General features: G+C 41.6%; 1 protein-coding gene across 2 annotated transcripts in view; it reads right to left on the reverse strand.

Annotated features, from left to right (window-relative positions):
• Nucleotides 1-20,663, reverse strand: part of LOC115796877 (zinc finger protein 845-like) — a 32,083-nt gene extending 11,420 nt beyond the window's left edge. The window contains exons 1-5 of one of the 2 annotated variants that reach the window (XM_030753349.1): nt 20,324-20,454; nt 13,338-13,379; nt 12,997-13,251; nt 1,435-2,271; nt 812-1,333 (exon numbers count right to left, since the gene is read on the reverse strand). In XM_030753349.1, the coding sequence (XP_030609209.1) occupies nt 812-1,333; nt 1,435-2,271; nt 12,997-13,030 (1,393 nt within the window). In that variant the 5' untranslated portion in view covers nt 13,031-13,251; nt 13,338-13,379; nt 20,324-20,454. Of the gene's footprint in view, nt 1-811; nt 1,334-1,434; nt 2,272-12,996; nt 13,252-13,337; nt 13,380-20,323 lie in introns of both variants that reach the window. The other variant, XM_030753348.1, reaches the window with a different exon arrangement.
• Nucleotides 20,664-22,929: the final 2,266 nt, after the last annotated feature.

The following is a 22,929-nucleotide window of genomic DNA, read 5'->3' on the forward strand; positions in this document are numbered from 1 at the left end:
ATCTGAGGGTTTTTTTAACTCCTGATACGCATTCCAGTCCAGTAAGTGGCCGTAAAGCAGCTCTAAGCTGGTCTGTCTACTGCCATTAAACCCACAAGAAGAAGACAACTACAGAGAACTGTAATGGTGCTGATGTGGGTGAAATACTCCACTTACATGGAGACACCTGAGCGCTGCAGAGTTTAAACAAAGCATCAAAGCAGCAAACTTGCTTCAAAGATTTTTTATAATCGAATTATTTGAGTTACTAGAAGAAACATTGCAGCCCTATTTGCAACATTAATAAAAACAGAACTAAATAATCAACCAACAGAACAATGCTGAGAGTTCTTTATTGCTCTGCACAGAAAATACTGACTTGAATATGAATATCTTTTCACTCAGGTGTTGCTTCTGCTCAGTGTGAGCTCTACCACCTCTACACACTGCTACGAATCACAGTTGTCCCACATTTCCTAAGCATGAAACTTTACACCAGCATGAATTCTCATGTGTCTCTTTACGTTCCGCCTCTGACTGAATCTTTTCCCACAAGTAGTACAAGAATATGGCCTCTCACCCATGTGAGCTCCTATGTGAGTTCTCAGTGCTGATTTCTGAATGAATCCTTTCCCACAAATGCTACAAGAATGCGGCTTCTCACCTGTGTGAATTTTTACATGACTTCGCAATGTTGATTTATCACTGAATCTTTTCCCACAGGTGTTACAGAGATACGGTCTCTCACCTGTGTGAGTTCTTACATGAATTTTTAATGCTGTTTTGTCATTGAATCTTTTCCCACACGTGCTACAAGGATAAGGCTTCTCACCTGAGTGAACTCTTAAGTGATAATCCAAATGCCATTTCCCACTGAATCTTTTCCCACAGGTGTTACAAGGAAATGGCTTCTCCCCTGTGTGAACTCTCAGATGTCTGATCAAGTGGGACTTTCTGCTGAAAATTTTACCACAGGTGTCACATTGTGCAGGCTTTTTCTGTGTGTCAGTTTGACTCTGATTCTCTGACACAGGAACATTGCCTACTCTCTGACTCTGCCTTTTCTTTCTTTCGTCCATATCTTGACTCTCTGTTTCAGCAGGGCTGTGAGAAAGGCGCTGCTCATTGAATGGTTCTGCCTCACTGTGGTCACTTTCCTCATAAGGCCACATGAAGGTATCGAGCTCCTGCTTAAGTCCTAGCTGCTCTCCCCCCTGACTGCTGCAGACTTCCTCCTGTTCCTGTTTAATCTGTGGAGGCTCTGGGACCACCTGGTACAGATTGGAGTTCCTCTCCTGGTTCTGCTGTTCTGTGAGAACCTCCCCCTCCTTACAGACATATTGCTGTTGGAGGTCTAAAAAGACACAGAGAAAAAAATAACAGAGAAAGAAACATTTGAGAAAATATATTCTGATTTGAACAATTACGAAATCTGTTAAGGATAAGGCTTCTCACCTGAGTGAACTCTTAGGTGATAATTCAAATGCCATTTCCCATTGAATCTTTTCCCACAGGTGTTACAAGAAAATGGCTTCTCCCCTGTGTGAATTCTCAGATGTCTGGTCAGGTGATATTTTCTGTTGAAAGTTTTACCACAGGTGTCGCATTGTGCAGGCTTTTTCTGTGTGTCAGTTTTACTCTGATTCTCTGACACAGGAGCATTGCCTACTCTCTGACTCTGCCTTTTCTTTCTGTGATGCTGGCTTTCCTCCTCATCTTGACTCTCTGCTGGCTTCTCCCCTGTGTGAATTCTCAGATGTCTGGTCAGGTGAGATTTTCTGCTGAATGTTTTACCACAGGTGTCACATTGTGCAGGCTTTTTCTGTGTGTCAGTTCTACTCTGATTCTCTGACACAGGAGCATTGCCTACTCTCTGACTCTGCCTTTTCTTTCTGTGATGCTGGCTTTCCTCCTCATCTTGACTCTCTGCTGGCTTCTTCCCTGTGTGAATTCTCAGATGTCTGGTCAGGTGATATTTTCTGTTGAAAGTTTTACCACAGGTGTCACATTGTGCAGGCTTTTTTGCTTCAGCAGGGCCGTGAGAAAGGAGCTGCTCATTGAATGGTTCTGCTTCACTGTGGTCACTTTCCTCATAAGTCATCATGAAGGTATCGAGCTCCTGCTTCAATCCAAACTGCTCTCCTTCCTGACTGCTGCAGAGTTTCTCCTGTTCCTGTTTAATCTGTGGAGGCTCTGGGTCCACCTGGTACAGATTGGAGTTCCTCTCCTGATTAAAGGCCTGCTGCTCTGTGAGAACCTCCCCCTCATTACAGGCATATCGCTGTTGGAGGTCTAAAGAGACACAGGGGGAAAAAATGATAAAGAAAAATTTGAGAAAATACATTCTGATTTGAACAATTTGCAATTCTGTTAATGTGAATTTCCATCTATGTAGATAGCAACAGATATGTCATTTTTAGCAATTTATCAAAATTAAGTACTGTTTTATCAGAAACAGACTGCATTTATTGAAAACTTGACCTCATTCAATCCAGGGTTATTATAGTTTTGGATTTTACAGTATAGATTGGCTTTAGTTTGTTTTTACTTTCCTCTTCTAATTCAATTAGTTTTAGTTAGTTTTCAGAGCAGTTTAGCTCATTTTTATTAGTTTTAGTTTTAGTTTTTCATACTTTGTCCGGTGCAAGATTCAAGGTGTAAGAGCAACTATTGTGTAATAAAAAGTCAAACGATACAGTTTAAAGAAATGAATTCAACATTTCAACAACAACCAACTGTTCACAAGACAGTAGAATTATGTGCTAAATCTGAACAATCAGAACAGACTTAAGAACGGTTTCATCGCCAAAACAATAACCACCCTGAACTCTCACACTCACCCACTCTGTGCAATATTATATTATTCATACTGAACAATATCTATCACTCCTATATTGTGCAATATGCAATATTCATTCACTAGTGCAATATTTATTCTATTCTAGTCTAAAAGTGTGTAATATTAAGGATACATTAACATTAACAGGAAGAAACAAAGAAAAACAAACTCCAAAACCCAATAAACTCTACAATAACCCCCAATAAACTTCAGTGCAGTAGATTAACACCTATATCTGGTGTATCCACGGGTTTCTGGAAGAGCGTACGTAGGCTGCCATGACAGACTGCTACTTCCGCTGTACGGTTTTATACTTCCAGTTACCCAAAGTTAGAGCCAGAGTTAATAACAAAATTCGGTTACTTTGTGCTGTAACAGGCGGCTTTATTAGTTGGAACATGAGCTCGGATTCAACTTGTGCTGTTGTCGGTTGTCACTACATCAGTCTGTACATTTTTTTCAAATTATTTCATTCTGTAAATTTGTTCTTTTCCCCCCAAATTATACTACCCAGTTGCACATCCTATTACTGTATTTTTTCCTTATATTTTAAGTTTTCCTTTAATGTACAGCCTCTTATTTTTTTAACGTTATTTTATTTATAGTGTGGCACTACAGCATACAGCCTACACAAAGCTTTAACAATGCGTGCCTTCATGTAAACACGTAGCAGTTAGCAAGATGACAGCTGCGTGTCTCCTCGATCACAGCCTTCGGCCAGTCCAGTGTTTCTGTTTCAGTGATCTGAACACTCTGATATCCAGATCAGTGATTTACCTTCCACAGAATAGCTGCAGCATCACTACATGATTTCCCTAATCAGCGATACAGGAACAGCTGACTGACTCCACCACTCCACTTTCCCTTAGCATGACCCATGCTAAGTGCTTAGCTTGGCCGATGCTCTGGCTCAGCTCTACAGATGCTTTAACCCCTTAACTGGCAGCAAAAAAATCACCTGACAAAAACTACATAACGCCTTCTGGTCATTATTGGCTCTGAAAAACCCATTTCATAGCCTATTAACTGGCCGCGTCTGGTCCGCCGGCTGAATGAAGTGCATTTTATATGGCAGGCTAGACCCTCCCATTTTGATTGACACCTCATTCGGCCAATCATGTTAAGAAATGGGTTTGCTAGAGCCAGTGATACTCAGAGGGCGTCACGTAGCTTTGTCAGGTGATTTGGTGCAGCCAGTTAGATGATTGGCCGAATGAGGTGTCAGTAAAAATGGGAGGGTCTAGCCTGCCATATAAAAGGGACTACAAACGGCCCGTCAGCGGGCCCTTGCCAGTTAAGGGGCTACGGAAAACAACGTTGCCTTGTTTGTTAAGCATTACTTTATTGATTTTATTGCTTTGAAGGTAATCTGGTGCTCTTATAATTACGTGATTCCTCGCCATCAACACTTTCAGAAAAAACAAGGTAACTGATAAAGTGGATGTAGTTGACTTCGGGCCATAATTTCATGTCATTTACACAAGTGATGGGTGAGGCACTGTTACCTCGCTGCTTTTTAAAACATCCTTGCAATGTCTCCACCTCCGATGTGGTACCATTTAGGCCAGGTAAAAGAAATTGGAGTGTCAAAATGTTTATGGTTGCGTGTAAGCCCGCAACCATAAACAGAGCAAACGGAAGTAAACTACCGGCTTCTGCTATGAATTATGGGTAATGGCGCGAAGTCAGGAATACTGTGGATAACATCAGAACGCAGCGAATGTTTGACAAAAACAAACTGAACTCTTTGAAGGAATCGATGTTCAAATTCAGCTGCATCCTAATATTATCCACCACACGAATCTGCTTCTGTTTTGGAGCAGAGATAGCTTGATTAGATGTTTGCTAATTAGACTGGCAGGATCTTTGTGGCCTCTGTACACAACGTACACAAGTAGACGACCTCATGTCCACATTTATGCTTGTGTAGCTGGATTACGTGCATTAATTACCTTGTGGACATATGCTGGTGTTTTATATGTGATGCCGGCTGGAACTTTTTTTGGTTTAGGTTCTTTGTGCTCAGTTTTTTTGGCTGCGCACATATTTATCCCTCAGTTTTTTCACTTGGTTCGTTCCCTCACGTTCGTTAGTTTCAGCGGTCTCCCTCCACAAATTTGCTCACATTTGTGAGTCCTTATATTGATGCTTTGATTATTATTACTAATTGTTATTCTCTGACTGATAAATTCAAACACTGTGGGGAAAATTAGCCTGAAACGCATAAGGACTGAAAAGGTTAATCACAATGTTGCGGGGTGCGTGGACCCAACGAGTAGTCACCAGGGTTATTATAGTTAACGAAAACGAACGAAATAACGAAAACTGAAATTGAAAAAACATTGTCGTTAACTGAAATAAATAAAAACTATAATTAAAAGGAAAAAACGATAACTAATTAAAACTGAATTGTGAGTTTACAAAACTAACTAAAACTAACTGAAATTATCGATAAACTGACTTTCATTTACTTGTTTTTTTGGGGGGGTTTTTTAAGCCTTGTGGATTGATATGAAATCATTGTTTCCGCTCTCCGAGTTTAAGCTGGGAGCGCCACAGGACAACTGTGTGAGTGCGCATGTGCGTGCGCTCGCCGCGCTGGTCCGCAAAGTAATGGCTGCGGTCTGCCGAGAAAGCGGCAGAGTCCCGTATGGAGGTTCTTTGAGTACAAACACCTGCACACGACCACAAGGTAATTAACACACACAATCCAGCTACACAAGCATAAATGCGGACATGAGGTCGGCAACTTCTGTAGCTTGTGTACAGAGGCCGCAAAGACCCTGCAGGTTTAATTAGCGAGCATCTAACCAAGCTAGCTCCAAAACAGAAGCAGCTTCAGGCGGTGAGAACATCAGGATGCAGATGGATTTGACCTTTGACTCCTTCAAAGAGTTTGTTTTTGTTTAACACCACATGTAGGCATTATTAATCTGCTGCACTGATGCTGAAGTTTATTGTGGAGTTTATTGTAGAATTTATTGAGTTTGGGAGTTCATGTTTTTCTTTGTTTCTCCCTGTTGATGTTCATGTGTGTCCTTAATATTACACAAATTTAGCATGTCTTGTGAACAGTTGGTTGTTGACTATATTTCTTTAAACTGTATCTTTTGTCAAGTTTTCATTACACAATAGTCACTTTTGCGCCTTGAATCTTGCACCTGATCAGGTATGAAAATACTAAAACTAATACTGAAACTAACTGAAACTAACTAAAACTAAGCATGAAACCAAAAATAAAAACTAATAAAAACGAGCAAAACCTCTCTGAAAACTAATTAAAACTAACTGAATTAGAGAAATAAAAGTAAAAACTAACTAAAACTAAACTATAATGTAAAATCCAAAACTATTATAACCCTGGTAGTCACATTTCTCCAGGTCCATGGGTCATTTGGTACTGGGCTGCACTTAAAGAATAAATAACTTACTTTATTTCATTTTACTTATTATCTGAGTCTGAACATTTTTCTCCCTTACATCTGTCTATGACTTCCTCTTTACGTGTCAAGACGCTTGTCTCGGTCACGTGATGCATCACCACTAAAATTAAACCGACAAGCTTCACTGGTTCCTGTGCCTGTCTAACAAAATAGGTTGGTTGACCTATATAATGCTCATTTAAATATTTGAGTGCTCAACAAAAGAGCAGAAAAGCACCATATAAAAACTAGTCCATTTACCATTGATATTTAGCAACACCGGGGATAGCAGTAAGGTGGACCCAGCCATCAAGCTGACCCTCTCCAGCACTCGACAGCGCGGCTCTGCAGTGACATTCCATGTGAAATGAAAGGTTGTATTGGTGTGTGCCAGTTGAGACCGAACCCAACAAACCCATAAGCTAGCAAAAATGAGCTCAGGGCTCACACTGATACAGCATTATGGTGACTTGCATTTTTCATGTATTTAATTTCATGTAACTTTTAAGTCAAAGTCACAGAAATTGGATTTGTGCTCTAGTCAGATGGAATCTGCAGGTCCTGATTTTTCCTAACATTAATTCCAATAAAATCATCACCAGTTCATTTCAAGGCAAGGACAGGAGGCAAGCATAAGCAAATCCAGAGATGAAGCAGAAGCAATTGCAGTGAAATTTGATATTAGACCCCAAACTATCTGATATTTTGAAGAATCTGATTTTATCTGACTTTACACATGAGACGGATTGTTTTACAAGTTGGGTGAAATTCCATGGGCCATTTGAATCCGACTGAAGTGATTTCTACTGTATTTGTTTTTGCAGTGTATCTTATTTTGAAGGCATGTTTAAATGTTACCATGGCAACCAGAGAGTGTTGTGGGCAAAGTGGATGTTATTCATGCTGTGGTGCGATGTTAGGAGGATGCTGCTGACAGAGTACACTATATGTTTAAATGCTTTTAACATCTATTAAATCAAAATAACTATTACATTAACACTGCCTGCCTCTTTCCCTCAGCGTTTCACCAGTAAATCATGCAGGAAGCAAAAGCATGGCAGTGTTGCCAACTTAGCAACTTTGCTGCTAGATTTAGATTTAGGTAAAGACCCTAAAATAGACCTTTTATGGCCTAATGAGGACAACGAGACTGCACAGTGATAAAACATGATTTAAAAGCGATATCAGCATCAAAATATCTGGCTGTTGCGTGTTTGACTGTCAGAAATTCTACTCTACCAAAAGCGGACTGAAGTTGTACCAAATTCCCATGGGATCACGGCTGTTTGAGAAAATGGATGCGCCTGTGGTTGTAAGCCATCAAATGTATTGATAAAAATTGGACTGAGGACACGATCAGAAATGCTTGCGTTTGAAGTGCCCAAACATCTAAAGTTATTTATCTACTCTGGTTTTACCGGGATGTCAGGTTTAGATAAATACTAATATCTAAAGTAAACAGCATTAGCTGGTAGGATATTTGGCTTTTAAACTGTAGTGTGGCTGGCTATTTAGAGGTGAGGCATTGCTGGACTCAGAGTGTCCTGTTTTTTTAAATTAATATTTAATCGCACTATAGATTCTAATATGCAGTGCCAGTCAAAAGTATGAGCAGACTCACATTTGAATGGTTGAGTGTGTCCAAACTTTTGACTGGAACAATATTTTTTTTTTTTCATTGTAAATCAATAATATCTGCAGCCGGAAACTCTTAACAAGCTAGAAAAGCAATTTGACAAAGTACTCACGCTGCTATGCAGGTACAATTCACTGTGAGGACATAGTTCTCTGACTTGTTTACAAAGACCCAAGTCTCATACATAGTTGTAGTGTTTCCCTGTCTTTCACTTGGAAGACTTGGAAATCTCAGAGTCTGTGTCATGATATTTGATGTTTGGTACATGGCCACAGACAACATAACTGTAAGCATCCGGTGACTTGTATGCACGTAACTTCTGTCTGGTGTATACACTGGGTTTCTCCACCAAATACACGTATATATCCGGCCACTGGATATTGGCCCACTTGCTAATGCACCACAGGGATCGGGGAGTCGGTCGCCAGTGGTCAAAGTTAATTTTTGCAGGTAGTTTTCATCAGCTTCCATTGATAATCCCTTTGCGTAGATTGAAATGCCCGCACATCGTTACCTATGTCATCATTGTTTATAGTAAAAGGGTTCTATAATAGAGAGAAAACCCAACAGTCAAAACGACCCCCTATGAGCAAGCATTTTGCTAGAATGGGAAGGAAAAACTCCCTTTTAACAGGAAGAAACCTCCAACAGAACCAGGCTCAGGGAGGGGCAGTCATCTGCCACGACTGGTTGGGGATAAGGGGAGAGACAGGACAAAGACATGCTGTGGAAGAGAGACAGAGATTAATAATAACTAATGATTAAATGCAGAGTGAAGTATAAACAGAGTAAAAAGAGGTGAATAAAAAGAACCAGTGCATTATGGGAACCCCCCAGCAGCCTATCCCTAGGCATAACTAAGTGATGGTTCAGGGTCACCTGATCCAGCCTTAACTATAAGCTTGATCATAAAAGTTTTAAGCCTAATCTTAAAAAATACGGTGTCTTTCTCCCAAATCCAATTTGGGAGCTGGTTCCACAGAAGAGGGGCCTGAAAGCTGAAGGCTCTGCCTCCTACTCTATTCTTAAGTATCCTAGGAACCACAAGTAAGCCAGCAGTCTGAGAGCGAAGTGCTCTATTGAGGTGATACGGTACTATTAGTTCTTTAAGATATTATGGGGCCTGATTATTCAAGACCTTGTATGTGAGGAGAAAGAGTTTAAATTCTATTCTAGATTTAACAGGGAGCCAATGAAGAGAAGCCAATATGGGAGAAATATGCTCTCTCTTTCTAGTCCCTGTCAGTACTCTAGTTGCAGCATTTTGAATCAGCTGAAGGCTTTTCAGGGAGCTTTTAAAGACATCATGATAATAATGAATTACAATAGTCCAGTCTAGAAGTAATAAATGCACAAATTAGCTTTTTAGCATCACTCTGAGAAAGGATGTTTCTAATTTCAGAAATATTGCACAAATGCAAAAAAGCGGTTCTTTAATATGTGCATTGAAGGACATATCCTGGTCAAAAATGACTTCCAAGATTTCTCACAGTGTTACTGGAGGCCAAAGTAATGCCATCCAGACTAAGTATCTGATTCGACACCATGTTTCTTAGATTTGTGAGGTCAAACACAGAACTTCAGTTTTATCTGAATTTAAAAGCAGGAAAGTCATCCAGGCCTTTATGTCTTCAAGACATTCCTGCAGTTTAAATAATTGATGTGTGTTCATGGATAAATAAAGCTGAGTATCATCTGCATAGCAATGAAAATTTATGCAATGCTTTCTAATAATACTGAATATGGGAAGCATGTTAAAAAATAAAACTGCTTCTAGCACAGAACCCTGTGGAACTCCATAATTAAGCTTCGTGTGTGAAGAAGACTCCCCATTTACATGAACAAATTGGAGTCTATTAGATAAATATGATTCCAACCACTGCAGTGCAGTACCTTTAATACCTCTGGCATGCTCTAATCTCTGTAATAAAATGTTATGGTCAACAGCATCAAACGCTGCACTGAAGTCCAACAGGACAAGAACAGAGGTGAGTCCACTGTCAGAGGCTGTAAGAAGATCATTTGTAACCTTCACTCATGCTGTTTCTGTACTGTGATGAATTCTGAAATCTGACTGAAACTCTCCAAATAAATTGTTCTTCTGCAGATGATCAGTTAGCTGTGTTACAACTACTCTTTCAAGAATTTTTTAAAGAAAAGGAAGGTTGGAGATTGGCCCATAATTAGGTAAGACAGTTGGGTCAAGTAATGGCTTTTTAAGTAGTGGTTCAATTACAGCCACCTTGAAGGCCTGTGGTACATAGCCAACTAAAAGACTGATCATTTTTAAGACTGAAGCATCAATAAATGGAAAGACTTCTTTGAACAGTTTAGTAGGAATGGGGTCTAATAAACACGTTGAAGGTTTAGAAAAAGTAACTATTGAAGTTAACTCCAAAATATCAACTGGAACAAGAGAGTCTAAACAAATACCAGCAGTGCTGAAACAGCCGAACATGAAGATAAGTCTTTGAGATGGTTATGAATATTTTTTTCATATAGCAGACGAACTCAGTGATATTTGATAATTAAGTTTGGGCACCCCAACAGAAAAATGACATCAATATTTAGTAGATCCTTCTTTTGCCAAAATAACAGCCTCTAAGTTGCTTCCTATAGTTTCCAATGAGAGTCTGGATTCTGGTTGAAGGTATTTTGGACCATTCTTCTTTACAAAACATCTCCAGTTCAGTCAGGTTTGATGGTTTCTGAGCACGGACAGCCTGCTCTAAATCACACCACAGATTTTCAATAATATTCAGGTCTGGGGACTGAGATGGCCATTCCAGAACATTGTAATTGTTCCTCTGCAGGAACGCCTTAGTAGATTTTGAGCAGTGTTTAGGGTCGTTGTCTTGTTGAAGTATCCAGCCCCGGTGCAACTTCAACTTTGTCACTGATTCTTGAACATTGTTCTCAAGAATCTGCTGATACTGACTGGAATCCATGCGACCCTCAACTTTAACAAGATTCCCAGTATCTGCACTGGCCACACAGCCCCACAGCACGATGGAACCACCACCTAATGTTACTGTGGGTAGCAAGTGTTTGTCTTGGAATGCTGTATTCTTTTTCCACCATGCATACCGCCCCTTGTTATGTCCAAATAACTCAATTTTAGTTTCATCAGTCCACAGCACCTTATTCCAAAATGAAGCTGGCTTGTCCAAATGTGCTCTAGCATAACTCAAGCGACTCTGTTTGTGGCATGTGTGCGGAAAAGCCTTCTTCTGCATTACTACAAAGTTCTCCTTTCTTCATGTCGCTGATCAGGTGGTTGATGAAGGACCTCCAGCTGTTTCCCAGTAAAGGTTTTAAGGTGGTTACAGGAGCAAACGCTGCTGCTTTGGACATCTTTCACTCCACCTGAGCACACTGTCTCAGTAACGGCTCCACCTCTTTGCGCTTGTGCAGACAGACTGCATGTAAAAAAGCTGCTGTTGTGTTTTTTGTAGAAAATCTGGGAGCTGCAAGAGCTTAATGCTGTAATGCTTTTTATTCACAAACATCCTCCAAATTACGTTTCTACTGCAGGTCTATTTTTATTCGCTCAGGGATTAAAGTAGTGATGAGAGTGTGAAACCGAAGCTTCGATACGTGCTTCGAAAAATGCCATGTTTTCCCAGCACTCTGCTCGACAACACAACACGCACATATTCATCCATCTTTATTTGCAAATAGTACCTGATATCATGATATTTGGTCATAACGTGTGTGCCTCAAACAATCCAAAGATGCTTCAGATCACTGAGGTGTGTGAGCGTGTGCGTGCAGGTGTATAACTGAAAGCATTGCACTTTTTCAGGAGAGGGCACTATAATTGAAGCTTCGAGTAATGAACCTATTTACGAACCATTTCGCTCAAGTGGTTCAGTGCTTCACAAAAGCTTCATTTTCTCATCACTAGATTAAAGCATAAAAATATTCTGACGGAGCCCCTCGATACTGGGGGGAGGGGTCCAAACGATCGCTAGTGCTCTGGCAGCCCCGGCAAGCAAGCTGTGGTTATAGTGATTGTTCTGGTGGCTGCAGCTGACGTAAAGAAAAAATAACAGCTGACATTCAATGCACAGCAAACAAAATGCAGCCACGCACGCACACTCACAGCACAGTGGAGGCGTGGAAAAAACTTGTCAGTGATGATGCATTTGTGTTAAATTATGCCTGAAATTTTCATTTGATCTTCGTTTTTCCTCTTACTTCTCCTCTCGTTCATGCCAGTTGCCATTTCGATTTGTGTAGCCCACGAAATCAAGCGCGCGCATGACCAAACGTGCACATTGTGAACTTTCCGTGTTCTGTGGTAGATTGCAAATTGCAGTGAAATAATACAGGTGCAAGCAGCAATAAAAGGAGCGATCTAGCCAGGGCGGAGTCTGCGGGGCGGGCTCCTGTTTGCTATATGCAGTGACAGCAGAGCTCCAAAAATAAAATGGTGAAATCCTCAGCCCAGCGCGAGGGCGTCTCAGCCCAGCACAGCGCCTGGCGATCAACCGCTAGCTAGAACACTGCAGATGGTGGATACCGGACGTGAAGTCATCAAGCTAAAGAAGGAGCCCTCGGTTAGCCTGTGGGACTCTGGAGGCAGCTGACGGATACTGGCAGGCCAAGCAGACTGTGTGGCTTGGCGGCGTAGGAGGAGTATGGACATGAACATGGTGTAAATTTTGACAAACCTATGTGGCATCGTTCTCAAATGATTGTGTTCACAATGTTGTTGCCGACCCAGCGGGTGACGATAATACCTCAGCAGAGTCAAAAACATCATCAAGGACAGCTCACACCCTGGCTTTGAACTGTTTGACCTGCTGCCCTCTGGCAGGCGCTACAGGTGCATCAAAGCCAGAACAAACAGGCTCTAGAACAGTTTCTTTTCCAAAGCAATAACCACCCTGAACTCATATACACTCACACTAACTGCGCAATACCCACATCTCTGTGCAATATTATATTAATACTGAACAATATCTTTCACTCTTATATTGTGCAATATCCAATATTCATTTTATAGTGCAATATTTACTCATGCTGCTTATTGCAGACCTTCAATTCTTACAGTGCCTCTTGGATCCTACATGAGTCATACTCATTTCTACAAAGATTACTGTAGTTTTACATACCTATTCTGTGTAACTTTATCTCAGGTTTCCACATGGTCTCCAGCAGTCTGAGTCGCTTTTCATTAGTCCAGACAATAATGCTTTTAGCCTCTGGCTTCGGTGCAAGCTGATCTCCCTCCTGGCTGCTGCAGACTTCTTCCTGTTCCTCTTTAATCTGTAGAGGCTCTGGGTCCTCCTGGACCAGAGAGGAGTCCCTCTCCTGGTGACAGACCTGCTGCTCATCCTCTTCAGTAGAGTCATTTTGTTGTGGGAGGTCTTGATGAAAAAAGAAACACAAGAACAAGGTTACTAATGTGTTGATACAAGTAGCACACATAAAACGACTAGTTCCTCTGATATACCTCTGATCAGAGTAGGTGTTACTCAGTTGGTCCAATTTTGCACTGAAGAAGAGAAAAAGAAGGCATCAAACAGGACAGGCCCTTTTATGTGAGACATACTTTCTACAAGCTATGACACAGTGACATGATGGTATGTGGTCCTGTAGAAACAGCGAGTCTGTGTGAACAAAAAAGCCTTCTATTTATGATGTCATGGAAAGAACTATTCTACCCACAAAACTACACTGAAACAGAAATGACTGGAGGAAGCCATTGTTACCATGAAAGTGTTTGAATACAGAAACAAGAGATGCATCAATTGACCAGCCAGGGAACAGAATCGGCCGATCAGCCTGTCATGTGACCAATTTTGAGCCGGTCCACATAACGCATGTGCATCACACATATATCTTAATGGAGGTGGACAACTTGACTGAACCAATAACATTACTAACAGGTAGGGCTGCAACAATTGATTATTTAATTGAGTATACCATCGATTATTTCACTGATGAATCGAGTAACTGGATAATAAATACCTGTTTCGTATTAACAGTTCATTCACATATTTTAACTTCCGTACTACAGTTTTTCGCTATGTGAAAAAAACAGCGGTGGATGAAGCAGCTACAAAGTCCTCTTTTCTTCACTTGCTGATCAGGTGGTTGATGATGGACCTCCAGCTGTTTCCCAGTAAAGATTTAATGGTGGTTACAGGAAAAAAAAAAAAGCTTACTTTTGCTCCACCTGAGCTCACCATCTCTATAACGGCTCTGCCTCATTGCACTTGCTTTGACAGACAATGTAAAACAGCTGTCTGCTGCTGTTGTGTTATCAGATTTTGTTAAAAAAAACTGGGGCCGTGTGAGCATAATGTTGTGATGTTTTGTATTCACACGCATACTCCTAAATATGTCTGTACTGCAGGTCTACTTTTAGTCAATAACCAGGGATTTAAGTATTAAACACATTTGTGAGGGGTCCTTCCGGTACCACATGATCGCTAGTGCTAATGGCGGTGCTCACTAGCAAACTGCACTTATAGTGATCCATTCTGGGAGCTCAAGTAGAGAAAAAAAAAAATTACAGATCACATCTCTCAGCACAGCGAGCGCAACACACAAACACAGCAGAGAGTGTTGGAGGCTTGGAAAAGCATGTCTGCGATGATTTACTTAGTGTTAAAGGGAATCCATTGTAGCAATGGAGAGCATTTTAGAACCTGAGGTGTTTTTTTTCTAACTCCTGATCCACATTCCATTCTAGTAGGTGGCAATAATGCAGCTCTAAGCTGGTTTGCCAAGCACCATTAAACCCACAAAAAGAAGAAGACACCAACAGAGAACTAATGCTGCTAATACGGGTGAATTACTCCATTTACACAGAAACACCTGAGTGCTGCAGAGTTTAAACAAAGTATCAAAGCAACAATTTTGCTTTGAGGATTTTTTAAAAAAAATCAAATTATTTGAGTTACTAGAGGAATCGCTGCAGCCCTACTAACAGGTGACATTCGAACCTTTTTCTCTCTTTGCTGTTACTCAGGACCAGTGATGTCAGTAACGCATTGCTTTAATCTGACTACTTTTTTTCGGTAATGAGTAATCTAACTTCCTATTTCCAGTCCAGTGATCAGATTAAAGTAACTTATCCAAGTCACTGTGCGTTACTATTTTTGTCATTTTCCTCAGTACAAAGTAGGGCGGCAAGAATTAATTGATTAACTCGATTAATTCGATTCTAAAAAAAAAAAAAATATATATATATATATATATATATATATATATATATATATATATTAGGGGTGGGACTTTAACGCGTTAATTTTGATTAATTAATTACGGGGAAATTAACGCGTTAAAAATTTTAACGCATTTTAATCGCACTTTGCACCGTGGAACGTTTCTCAGTGCACGAATTCCCGGCATACAGATTATATCGACGCACAATGTCCAAATTAGGGGCCGCATCCTGCGAAGGACCCGCCCACGTCTTTCGCAGCCCACGAACACCACAAAGGCCGGAAGTGAGCGGCTAGCCTTCATATCAGCTGCCGTCACCTCTGCGTAGCTCATGTCGCCTAGCAACCGTGAGTGCGAAGCACAGCTGTGTAAAGCAGCTGGTTAAACGGAGAACGAACTTTTTCTCCTTTTTGTGGTTTAATTTTAAGTCTTTAATTCAAAATAAGCTGTTAAAACAAGCATAACACATTTCAACATCAAGGAATACAGCTGAGAGAATGATTAATTTCCAACTATAACAAGTGAGACATTAATGTTGAATAAAACTATCCAGTTATGATGCTTAACTTTAATTTCAGGAGGTTGCTTATCACAGGAGCACTTCCACCCTTCATTGGTCTGTGTAGTAGACTGGTGGGAAAATAAACAAAATTTTGAAGTTTAAGCTTATGTATATTGATTCATTCATCAACTAAACTTAAATTAATATTTCTCATGCCAAATATTGAAATGCGATTAAAATGCGATTAATTTCGATTAATTAATTACAAAGCTTGTAATTAATTCGATTAATTTTTTTCTCTGTGTTGGCCCTGCAACAGGCTGGCGACCTGTTCAGGGTGTACCCCGCCTCTCGCCCTATGACAGCTGGGATAGGCTCCAGCCCCCCCGCGACCCTGAACAGGATGAGCGGGAGCGGAAGCGAATGGATGGATGAAAAATATCGGTACAAATTTTACTGTTTCGATGCTTCGCTTAAACTCTGCAGCGCTCAGTTGTCTCCGTGTAAGCGGCGCTCCTCACTAGCATTAGCAGCATTATAGTGCTCCATTGTCTTTTTGTTGGTTTATTGGTGGCTGGCAAACCAACATAGAACTGCATTACCGCCACCTACTGGACTGGAGTGTGAATCACACACACACACACACACACACACACACACACAGATTCTAAAAAGCTCTCCGTCGCTGCGATGATTTCCTTTAACACAGAGTGGATCATCACTAGAGTTGCCATCTGTCTCGTAAAATACAGAACCCCGTATGTTACGGGACTCCGTGGAATACGGCTTCATAACATGCGGGGTTCCGTACTTTACGGGACGGGTGGCAACTATCACTGACATGCATTTCCACCATGTGTTGTACTCGCTGAGAATTTCAGCTGTTATTTTTGTCTTTACTTCAGCTGTAGCTACCAGAACTGGTTTGCTAGCGAACGCGGGCCATTAGCACTAGTGATGGTTCGGTACCGGAAGGCCCGCCCCCCAGGACCGAGGGGCTCCGTCAAAATATTTTTTATACTTTAATCCCTTATTAGTGACTAAATATAGACCTGCAGTAGAAACGAATTTTCGAGAATGCTTGTGAATACAAAGCATTACAACATTACTCACACATGCGCCATGGCTCCCGCAGCCACTAGTTTTTAAAAAAACACTCACAGCAGGCAGCAGTTTTAACTGCGCAAGCGCAAAGGGGCGAAGCTTAGCTGTTATAGAGACGGTGAGCTCAAGTAGTGCTAAAGGAAACATTTTTCCAGTGTCTAAAACAGCAGCTTTTTCTTTTAGTAATCAACATTAAAATCTTTACTGGGAAACAGCTGGAGGTCCTTCATCAAGCACCTGATCAGCAAGTGTTAAGGTGAAGAAAAGAGAACTTTGTAGCTGCTCCATTCACCGCTGTTTGTTCACATGGCGAAAAACTGCAGTACGGAAGTTAAAATATGCAGATAAACTGTTAATAAAAAAAGCATTTCTTATCCGATTACTCGATGGAATAATCGATAGAATACTCGATTACTAAAATAATCGATTTATGCAGCCCCAGTACAAAGATATATTTTGGCTTTTTTCTTGCGTCTCGGGGAGTGACGTCTGGCCGATGTCTCATTTTGAGCACGAGGACACTAATAGCACACAGCGACACAAACGTAAACAATGGAAGAAGAGAGATGCGCAGGGATAGCAGGAAATACCGGCACTATTTTGAGTTTGTGTCAGTGAAAAATTACAACATCAAGGTTAGTTGTTTACTCTGTGCTGGTGACAAAGTGCTATCTAGCTTCAAAAACACTACGTCAGATTTGAAGAAACATCTGGAGTCGCAGCACAGCACAGTCACACTTACAGAGCGAGTCCCACCAGGTGGAGTGAAGCAGAGCTGCGGCTAATACAGGAGGCCCCCCAGCACCCAAACAACAAAAGCTGGACTTCAGTACATAACCAGAAAGTGGGGGAGAGTTGGAGGAGTTGGTCGGACAGTATGCAGTAGAGGAAATGCTGCCCTTAAACACAGCTGGCTCGCCCTCGTTTCGTGGTTGTCATTTTTATGTTGAGGCAGTGGGGGGTGCTGCCAGTATTTGCCAAAAAAGTGATCATCTGCCAAAAAGTGATTTTCGGTGTTTGCCAGAATGCACTCTATTTACCATTATAGGCAAATACATTACACATAAAAGCACATAGAAACATTGGAATCACTTTATGGCAGAAGATCACTTTTGGCACAACACCGGCAGCTGTCGACCACGGGGTGCATGGCCTGATGTCTTGGTGTGGTTTTTGACCTGCTCCCTTGGTGGCTGTGGCCTGGGGTGGCTTGGGCCTCTTTGGCGGGGGGGGCTCTGCCAGGTGTTGGGCTGTTCTCAGGCGCTTGGGGCCTCGGAGGCTGCGTGCTTGGCTCATGCTGGGGATTCAGGCCTGCGGGGGGGGGGGGGGGGGGGGGGGGGGTGTCTGCTCATTGCCTCTGGGTCTCTGGACTCTTGCCCTTTGGCCGTGGGGGCTCCATCTGTGGTCTCCCTCCTTCCTCCTCTGGGGTGTGCACACGGTTGCCATCAGGATGCCTCAGGTCTTCTGAGCTCCTGGGCTGTGGATGGCCTGCGTCCCCTGGGTCCTTCCCTATTCGCCTCTGGATTGCGGGGGGCATGGTTGCAGTTTCTTGCCCTCATTATTGAGTACATTGCATGACAGAGGCACATACACACACACACTACTGCAAACAACAAAATTGTGTGTATGTGTGTATACGTATGTGCATCTGTGTGTATGGATGTGTGAGTGTGTGTATCCTCTGGAGCTTGAAAAAGGCGACTGGACTTCTTTTTCTTTCTTGAAGACGTTTCACCTCTCATCCGAAAGGCTTCTTCAGTTCTCAACCAAATGGTGGAGAGACCCAGGTATTTAAACCCCTGTGGGCGTAGTCCCCTGGAGGTGGTTATGACCCTCTATTGATCATGTGCTTGAACACATGTGCCCAGGTGTGAAGGGGGCGTGGGTCATATTTAATCAGTGGTTTCAGTTGAAACCAATTTAGGACTCCGCTCCATTGTTTCCTGTGGCCTATTGAGGTCACTGGAACAAAGGTGTGAATGGGGGTTGAGACATCTGGGAAGGGAGCTCAGGACAGCACTGTAAGCGGGGGAAAGTTGGTGACGTAATCCACCTCCTCTGTTCAATGATGGTTGTTCACAGTGGACATAGATGGCTTCTTTCACTCCTCTTTCAAACCATCTGTTTTCCCTGTCCAAAATGTGGACATTGGCATCCTCAAAAGAGTGCCCTTTTTCCTTCAGATGCAGATGTACTGCTGAATCTTGTCCTGTCGAGGTGGCTCTTCTATGTTGTGCCATTCGTTTGTGAAGAGGCTGTTTGGTTTCACCAATGTAGAGGTCCGAGCACTCTTCACTGCACTGAACAGCATACACTACATCGCTGATCTTGTGTTTGGCGGGTTTGTCCTTGGGATGCACCAGTTTTTGTCTTAGGGTGTGACTTGGTTTGAAGTATACTGAGATGTCATGCTTGGAGAAAATTCTTCTGAGTTTCTCTGACAAGCCTGCCACATATGGGATGACAATGTTGTTCCTCTTGTCCTTCCCATTCTCTGTAGTTTGTGTTTGGCCTTCATTCCTGTGCGTATCTACTTTTCTTCGATTTTTTTTTTTTTTTTCCTTTCTTCCCTTTGTCCCCCCCCCCCTTCTTGCCCCTTCCTTGTTGCCTGTCAGACCTGGCATAAATAACTAAATAAAAAAATAAATAAAAATACAAACATTAACATGAATAGCCTATAGAAGACTTATAGAGCTGTTCTTGTAAAAGCAAATATGTCTGATACATCAGTGCATTCGGATCATCATTCCGATTGCGAAAAATGCCAGATATGACAGGCTTTAAAAAAAAAAAAAAGTAACTTGTAATCTAACTTAGTTACTTCTAAAATTAAGTAATCAGTAAAGTAACTAAGTTAACTTTTAAAGGAGTAATCAGTAATCGGATTACTTTTTCAAGGCACCTATATCATCACTGCTCAGGACCTAACCCTAGCACCAGTCCAACATAGTCCATCACTGGAAACTGAGTCCCAGCACTACTAAACACCTAGCTCTCCCTCCCAGTCTACTCTTAAACATCCTAGGCACCACAAATAAGCCAGCAGTCTGAGAGCAAAGTGCTGCTGCTCTGACTCCCTGGTATAATTATATAATTCACAAATGCGCAGCTTAAAGCAGATAACCCGTAAACTGGAGAGGGAATGGTGTCTCACTAACTTAGTAGATGGTCAATTAGCCTGGAAAAAAAGAGTTTGTCTTGAATAATCAGGCCCCATTTAAAAAAAAACATAAATTGAATGGGAGGCACAGCCTTCAGCTTTCAGGCCCCTCTTCTGTGGAACCAGCTCCCAGCTTGGATTCAGGAGACAGACACCCTCTCTATTTTTACAATTAGACTTCAAAATTTCCTTTATGATAAAGCTTATAGTTAGGGCTGGATCAGGTGACTCCGAACCAGCCCTTAGTTACGCTGCAATAGGCCTAGGCTGCTGGGGTGTTCAGAGGGGGTCGTTAGTCAGCAGTTTTCAGACTTATTAACAGTGTGTGATCTTCCGCAACTATCAGCGTTTCCTCCTCTGAATTCATCACCAAGCGAACAGCTTTCTGCTCTCGGCTATCATCAGCTTAGAGAAATCCCGGAGATTTCAGTTTTCATACGTCGAACAAACACTGATAAATTTGAGCTTCAACGGCACAGAGTTAAAAACATTTCCATACCTATGATGTGTGAGTTTGTGCCGGGCTTCCGACTGATATCCAGCAGTCTCCGCTGATGGCTGATCTCTTTCTCATACTGCCCGACGGTTATTTGAACCTCTGAGAAGATTTCTTCACAAACCGCAGTTAGTCGCTCCTTGATGAACTCTCTCAGGTAAAGAACTGAACGCATCGCTGCCTCAACTGGGGCTGTTCGGACTGATCCAAACAGCGATGGTTTTGGTATCGACGCTAACGTGATAGGATCAGTGCTTTACTTTGTGTCTCTCCTCTAAATTCAATCCGCTGCTTCAGCTTCGCCACACAGCAGCCATGTCTGCGCACTTACTGCTCCTCTCGCGAGAACACCATTTGCTCCGCCCCCTCCTCCCCTGCTCTGCTGTGGTTTGCTGTCCTGCCATTACGTGACTGAGATACACATGCTGATTCGTTGTATGTGAGATTTGCATCATCTCCGAGATTTGAAGGATCTTGCATCCATCGCCATTCACCCTATCCCAAGGTTCGTTGTTCCCTGATGGTGGTGGGTTATTATTTTCAAATAATGACGTTAGGTCAAGCGAAGCGGCCTGAAGAGTGAACTTTTGGAAGTTCTGTGATGCAATACCAATAATAGATTTTGGTTTTCACTCAGCTCAATCGATTATTTAAAAAAAAAAAAATCCTCAAAACAGTTTAATCATTTAATCCACAAGTCTGGAGCTCAGTTGGAAACATGAGTTTTTCAGCCACATTTGCAACTAAGAGCATGCTCACTACCCCTGATGATACACCAGGACAAAATTGAGCAGTGTGTGAGGAAGAGGAGGAGGAAGAGGAGCCAGCCAGCAGCAGCTGAGAGATGGAGAGGAGACCCAGGGGGAGAACAGACAGGCTGCTCTCTGTTCTTTCACTGGTAAAAAAAAAAAAAAAAGTTTAAAATAACTAGTTATCGATCCATAATCCATCTTTTTAGGTCATGTTCAAATAATTTAGTCAGTAAAGTGGGATTGTGGCTGTTTACAGTGGTAGAAAAAGCACTCAGAAAGTTACACATTCAAACTCTTAAAGTTGGTAAGTATCAGTGACAAAATGGACTTGAAATAAATGTGAAGGAAAGTAACTCCTGTCAGTATTTTTGTTTTTGTTGTTTTTGGATGAATATTACTGCTATATTTGTATCTGCTGCATATTACCATTGCAGCTGTTGATATGCCTTATGTATTTTCAGGTAAGTTAATCTGCATTATGAAGTCATAAGTATGTTGTGTTGGAAGATGTGAGGTTTTATATACAAAGGTGAGAGCTACAGGTGACATTTGATAAACTTAAAATTTAAACCTTAGTCGGTTATGTTAACTGGTGATTCTAAATTCCCCATTGGTGTGGTCTGTCTCTGTTTTAGCTCTGCAATAGTCTAGTGACTTGTCCTGGATATACCCTGCCTCTTGTCCTATGACATCTGAGGTAGGCTCCAACACCCCTGCAACTCTGAATTGGATAAGTGGAAGAAAATGGATGGACTGAAACTGAAAGCATAGATGTAATGTTTAGATTAATTGAAAAAAAATTAAAGGTATTGGAGCTCTACACAGAGTGTTGCTGAAGTTATATTTTTCATGTGGTAAAATATCCTGCAGACAAAAGTTGAAAAAGAATTGAAGTGTATTAATATTGGGTTATTCAAAGATCATATGAAAATACTAGGCAGTTTAATGTAGTTTAGTTCAGAGTAAAGTGGGCAATTTGCAGTACTGTGGTAAAGTTGACATGTCCTGTGTTGGACTGGTGCAGGGTGGCTGTGGTGTTCATGGGCAGTGTTACATCAAGGAAATTTGATGTGAGGTGATGATTAGATTCACAGCTGTACCTTTTAAGTTTTACTTGAATAAAAAGCTGAATCAGTACTTAAACTTTTTTATGTTTCAAGTATCTGTACTTGCCACCTCTGCTTATAATCCATAAGAACAGATTCAGATTTACATTGATGTAAGGTATACAAATGTAAGTACAGTTTGAATAGTTTCAGAGACGCTGTAGAAAGACAGAATACCTGCTCTGTGATCCAGGTACACTCCTACTCTGGAAGACCGAGGACCTGAGAGGAGAGTTCAGACTTTGTTGTAGTAGTATAAAAGTATTATTAGCAAAAGGTATGCCCACACTGAATAAGAGTAAAACAGTGTCAAATGCTTCTAAGTTGCGGGCCGGTCTAAGCCAAAAATGCCAGGGCCGATTCTTTGTCCCAGTCCAGCCCTGTATACACCTCAGCCTCAAGTGATTATAATCACTGCCTGGTTTACATTTACTGTCCACTTGATGATATAGTTTAGCAAATGCGGCACCATGAAGCTACGGCCCATGGGTTCCCCAATTGAATGGAAAGCTTTAATGCTTCATGAAGCTTCATCTCACCATGAAAACTTTCCAAATGTAATTAAGGCCATCAAACAATCTCGCGTGAAATCCACTAAATACTAGTGATGAGAGTTTGAGACTGAAGCTTCGATACATGCTTCGAACCCCGGGCTTACATCTCCAGAGAACCACTGCTTCGAAGTTTTCTTCAGGCCGAAAAAAATCATGTGGCATATGACGTATGAAGCAGCAACTGCTTCGTTCTCGGA

This window comes from Archocentrus centrarchus, chromosome 18 (genome assembly GCF_007364275.1).
Source record: "Archocentrus centrarchus isolate MPI-CPG fArcCen1 chromosome 18, fArcCen1, whole genome shotgun sequence".
Classification (NCBI taxonomy): domain Eukaryota; kingdom Metazoa; phylum Chordata; class Actinopteri; order Cichliformes; family Cichlidae; genus Archocentrus; species Archocentrus centrarchus.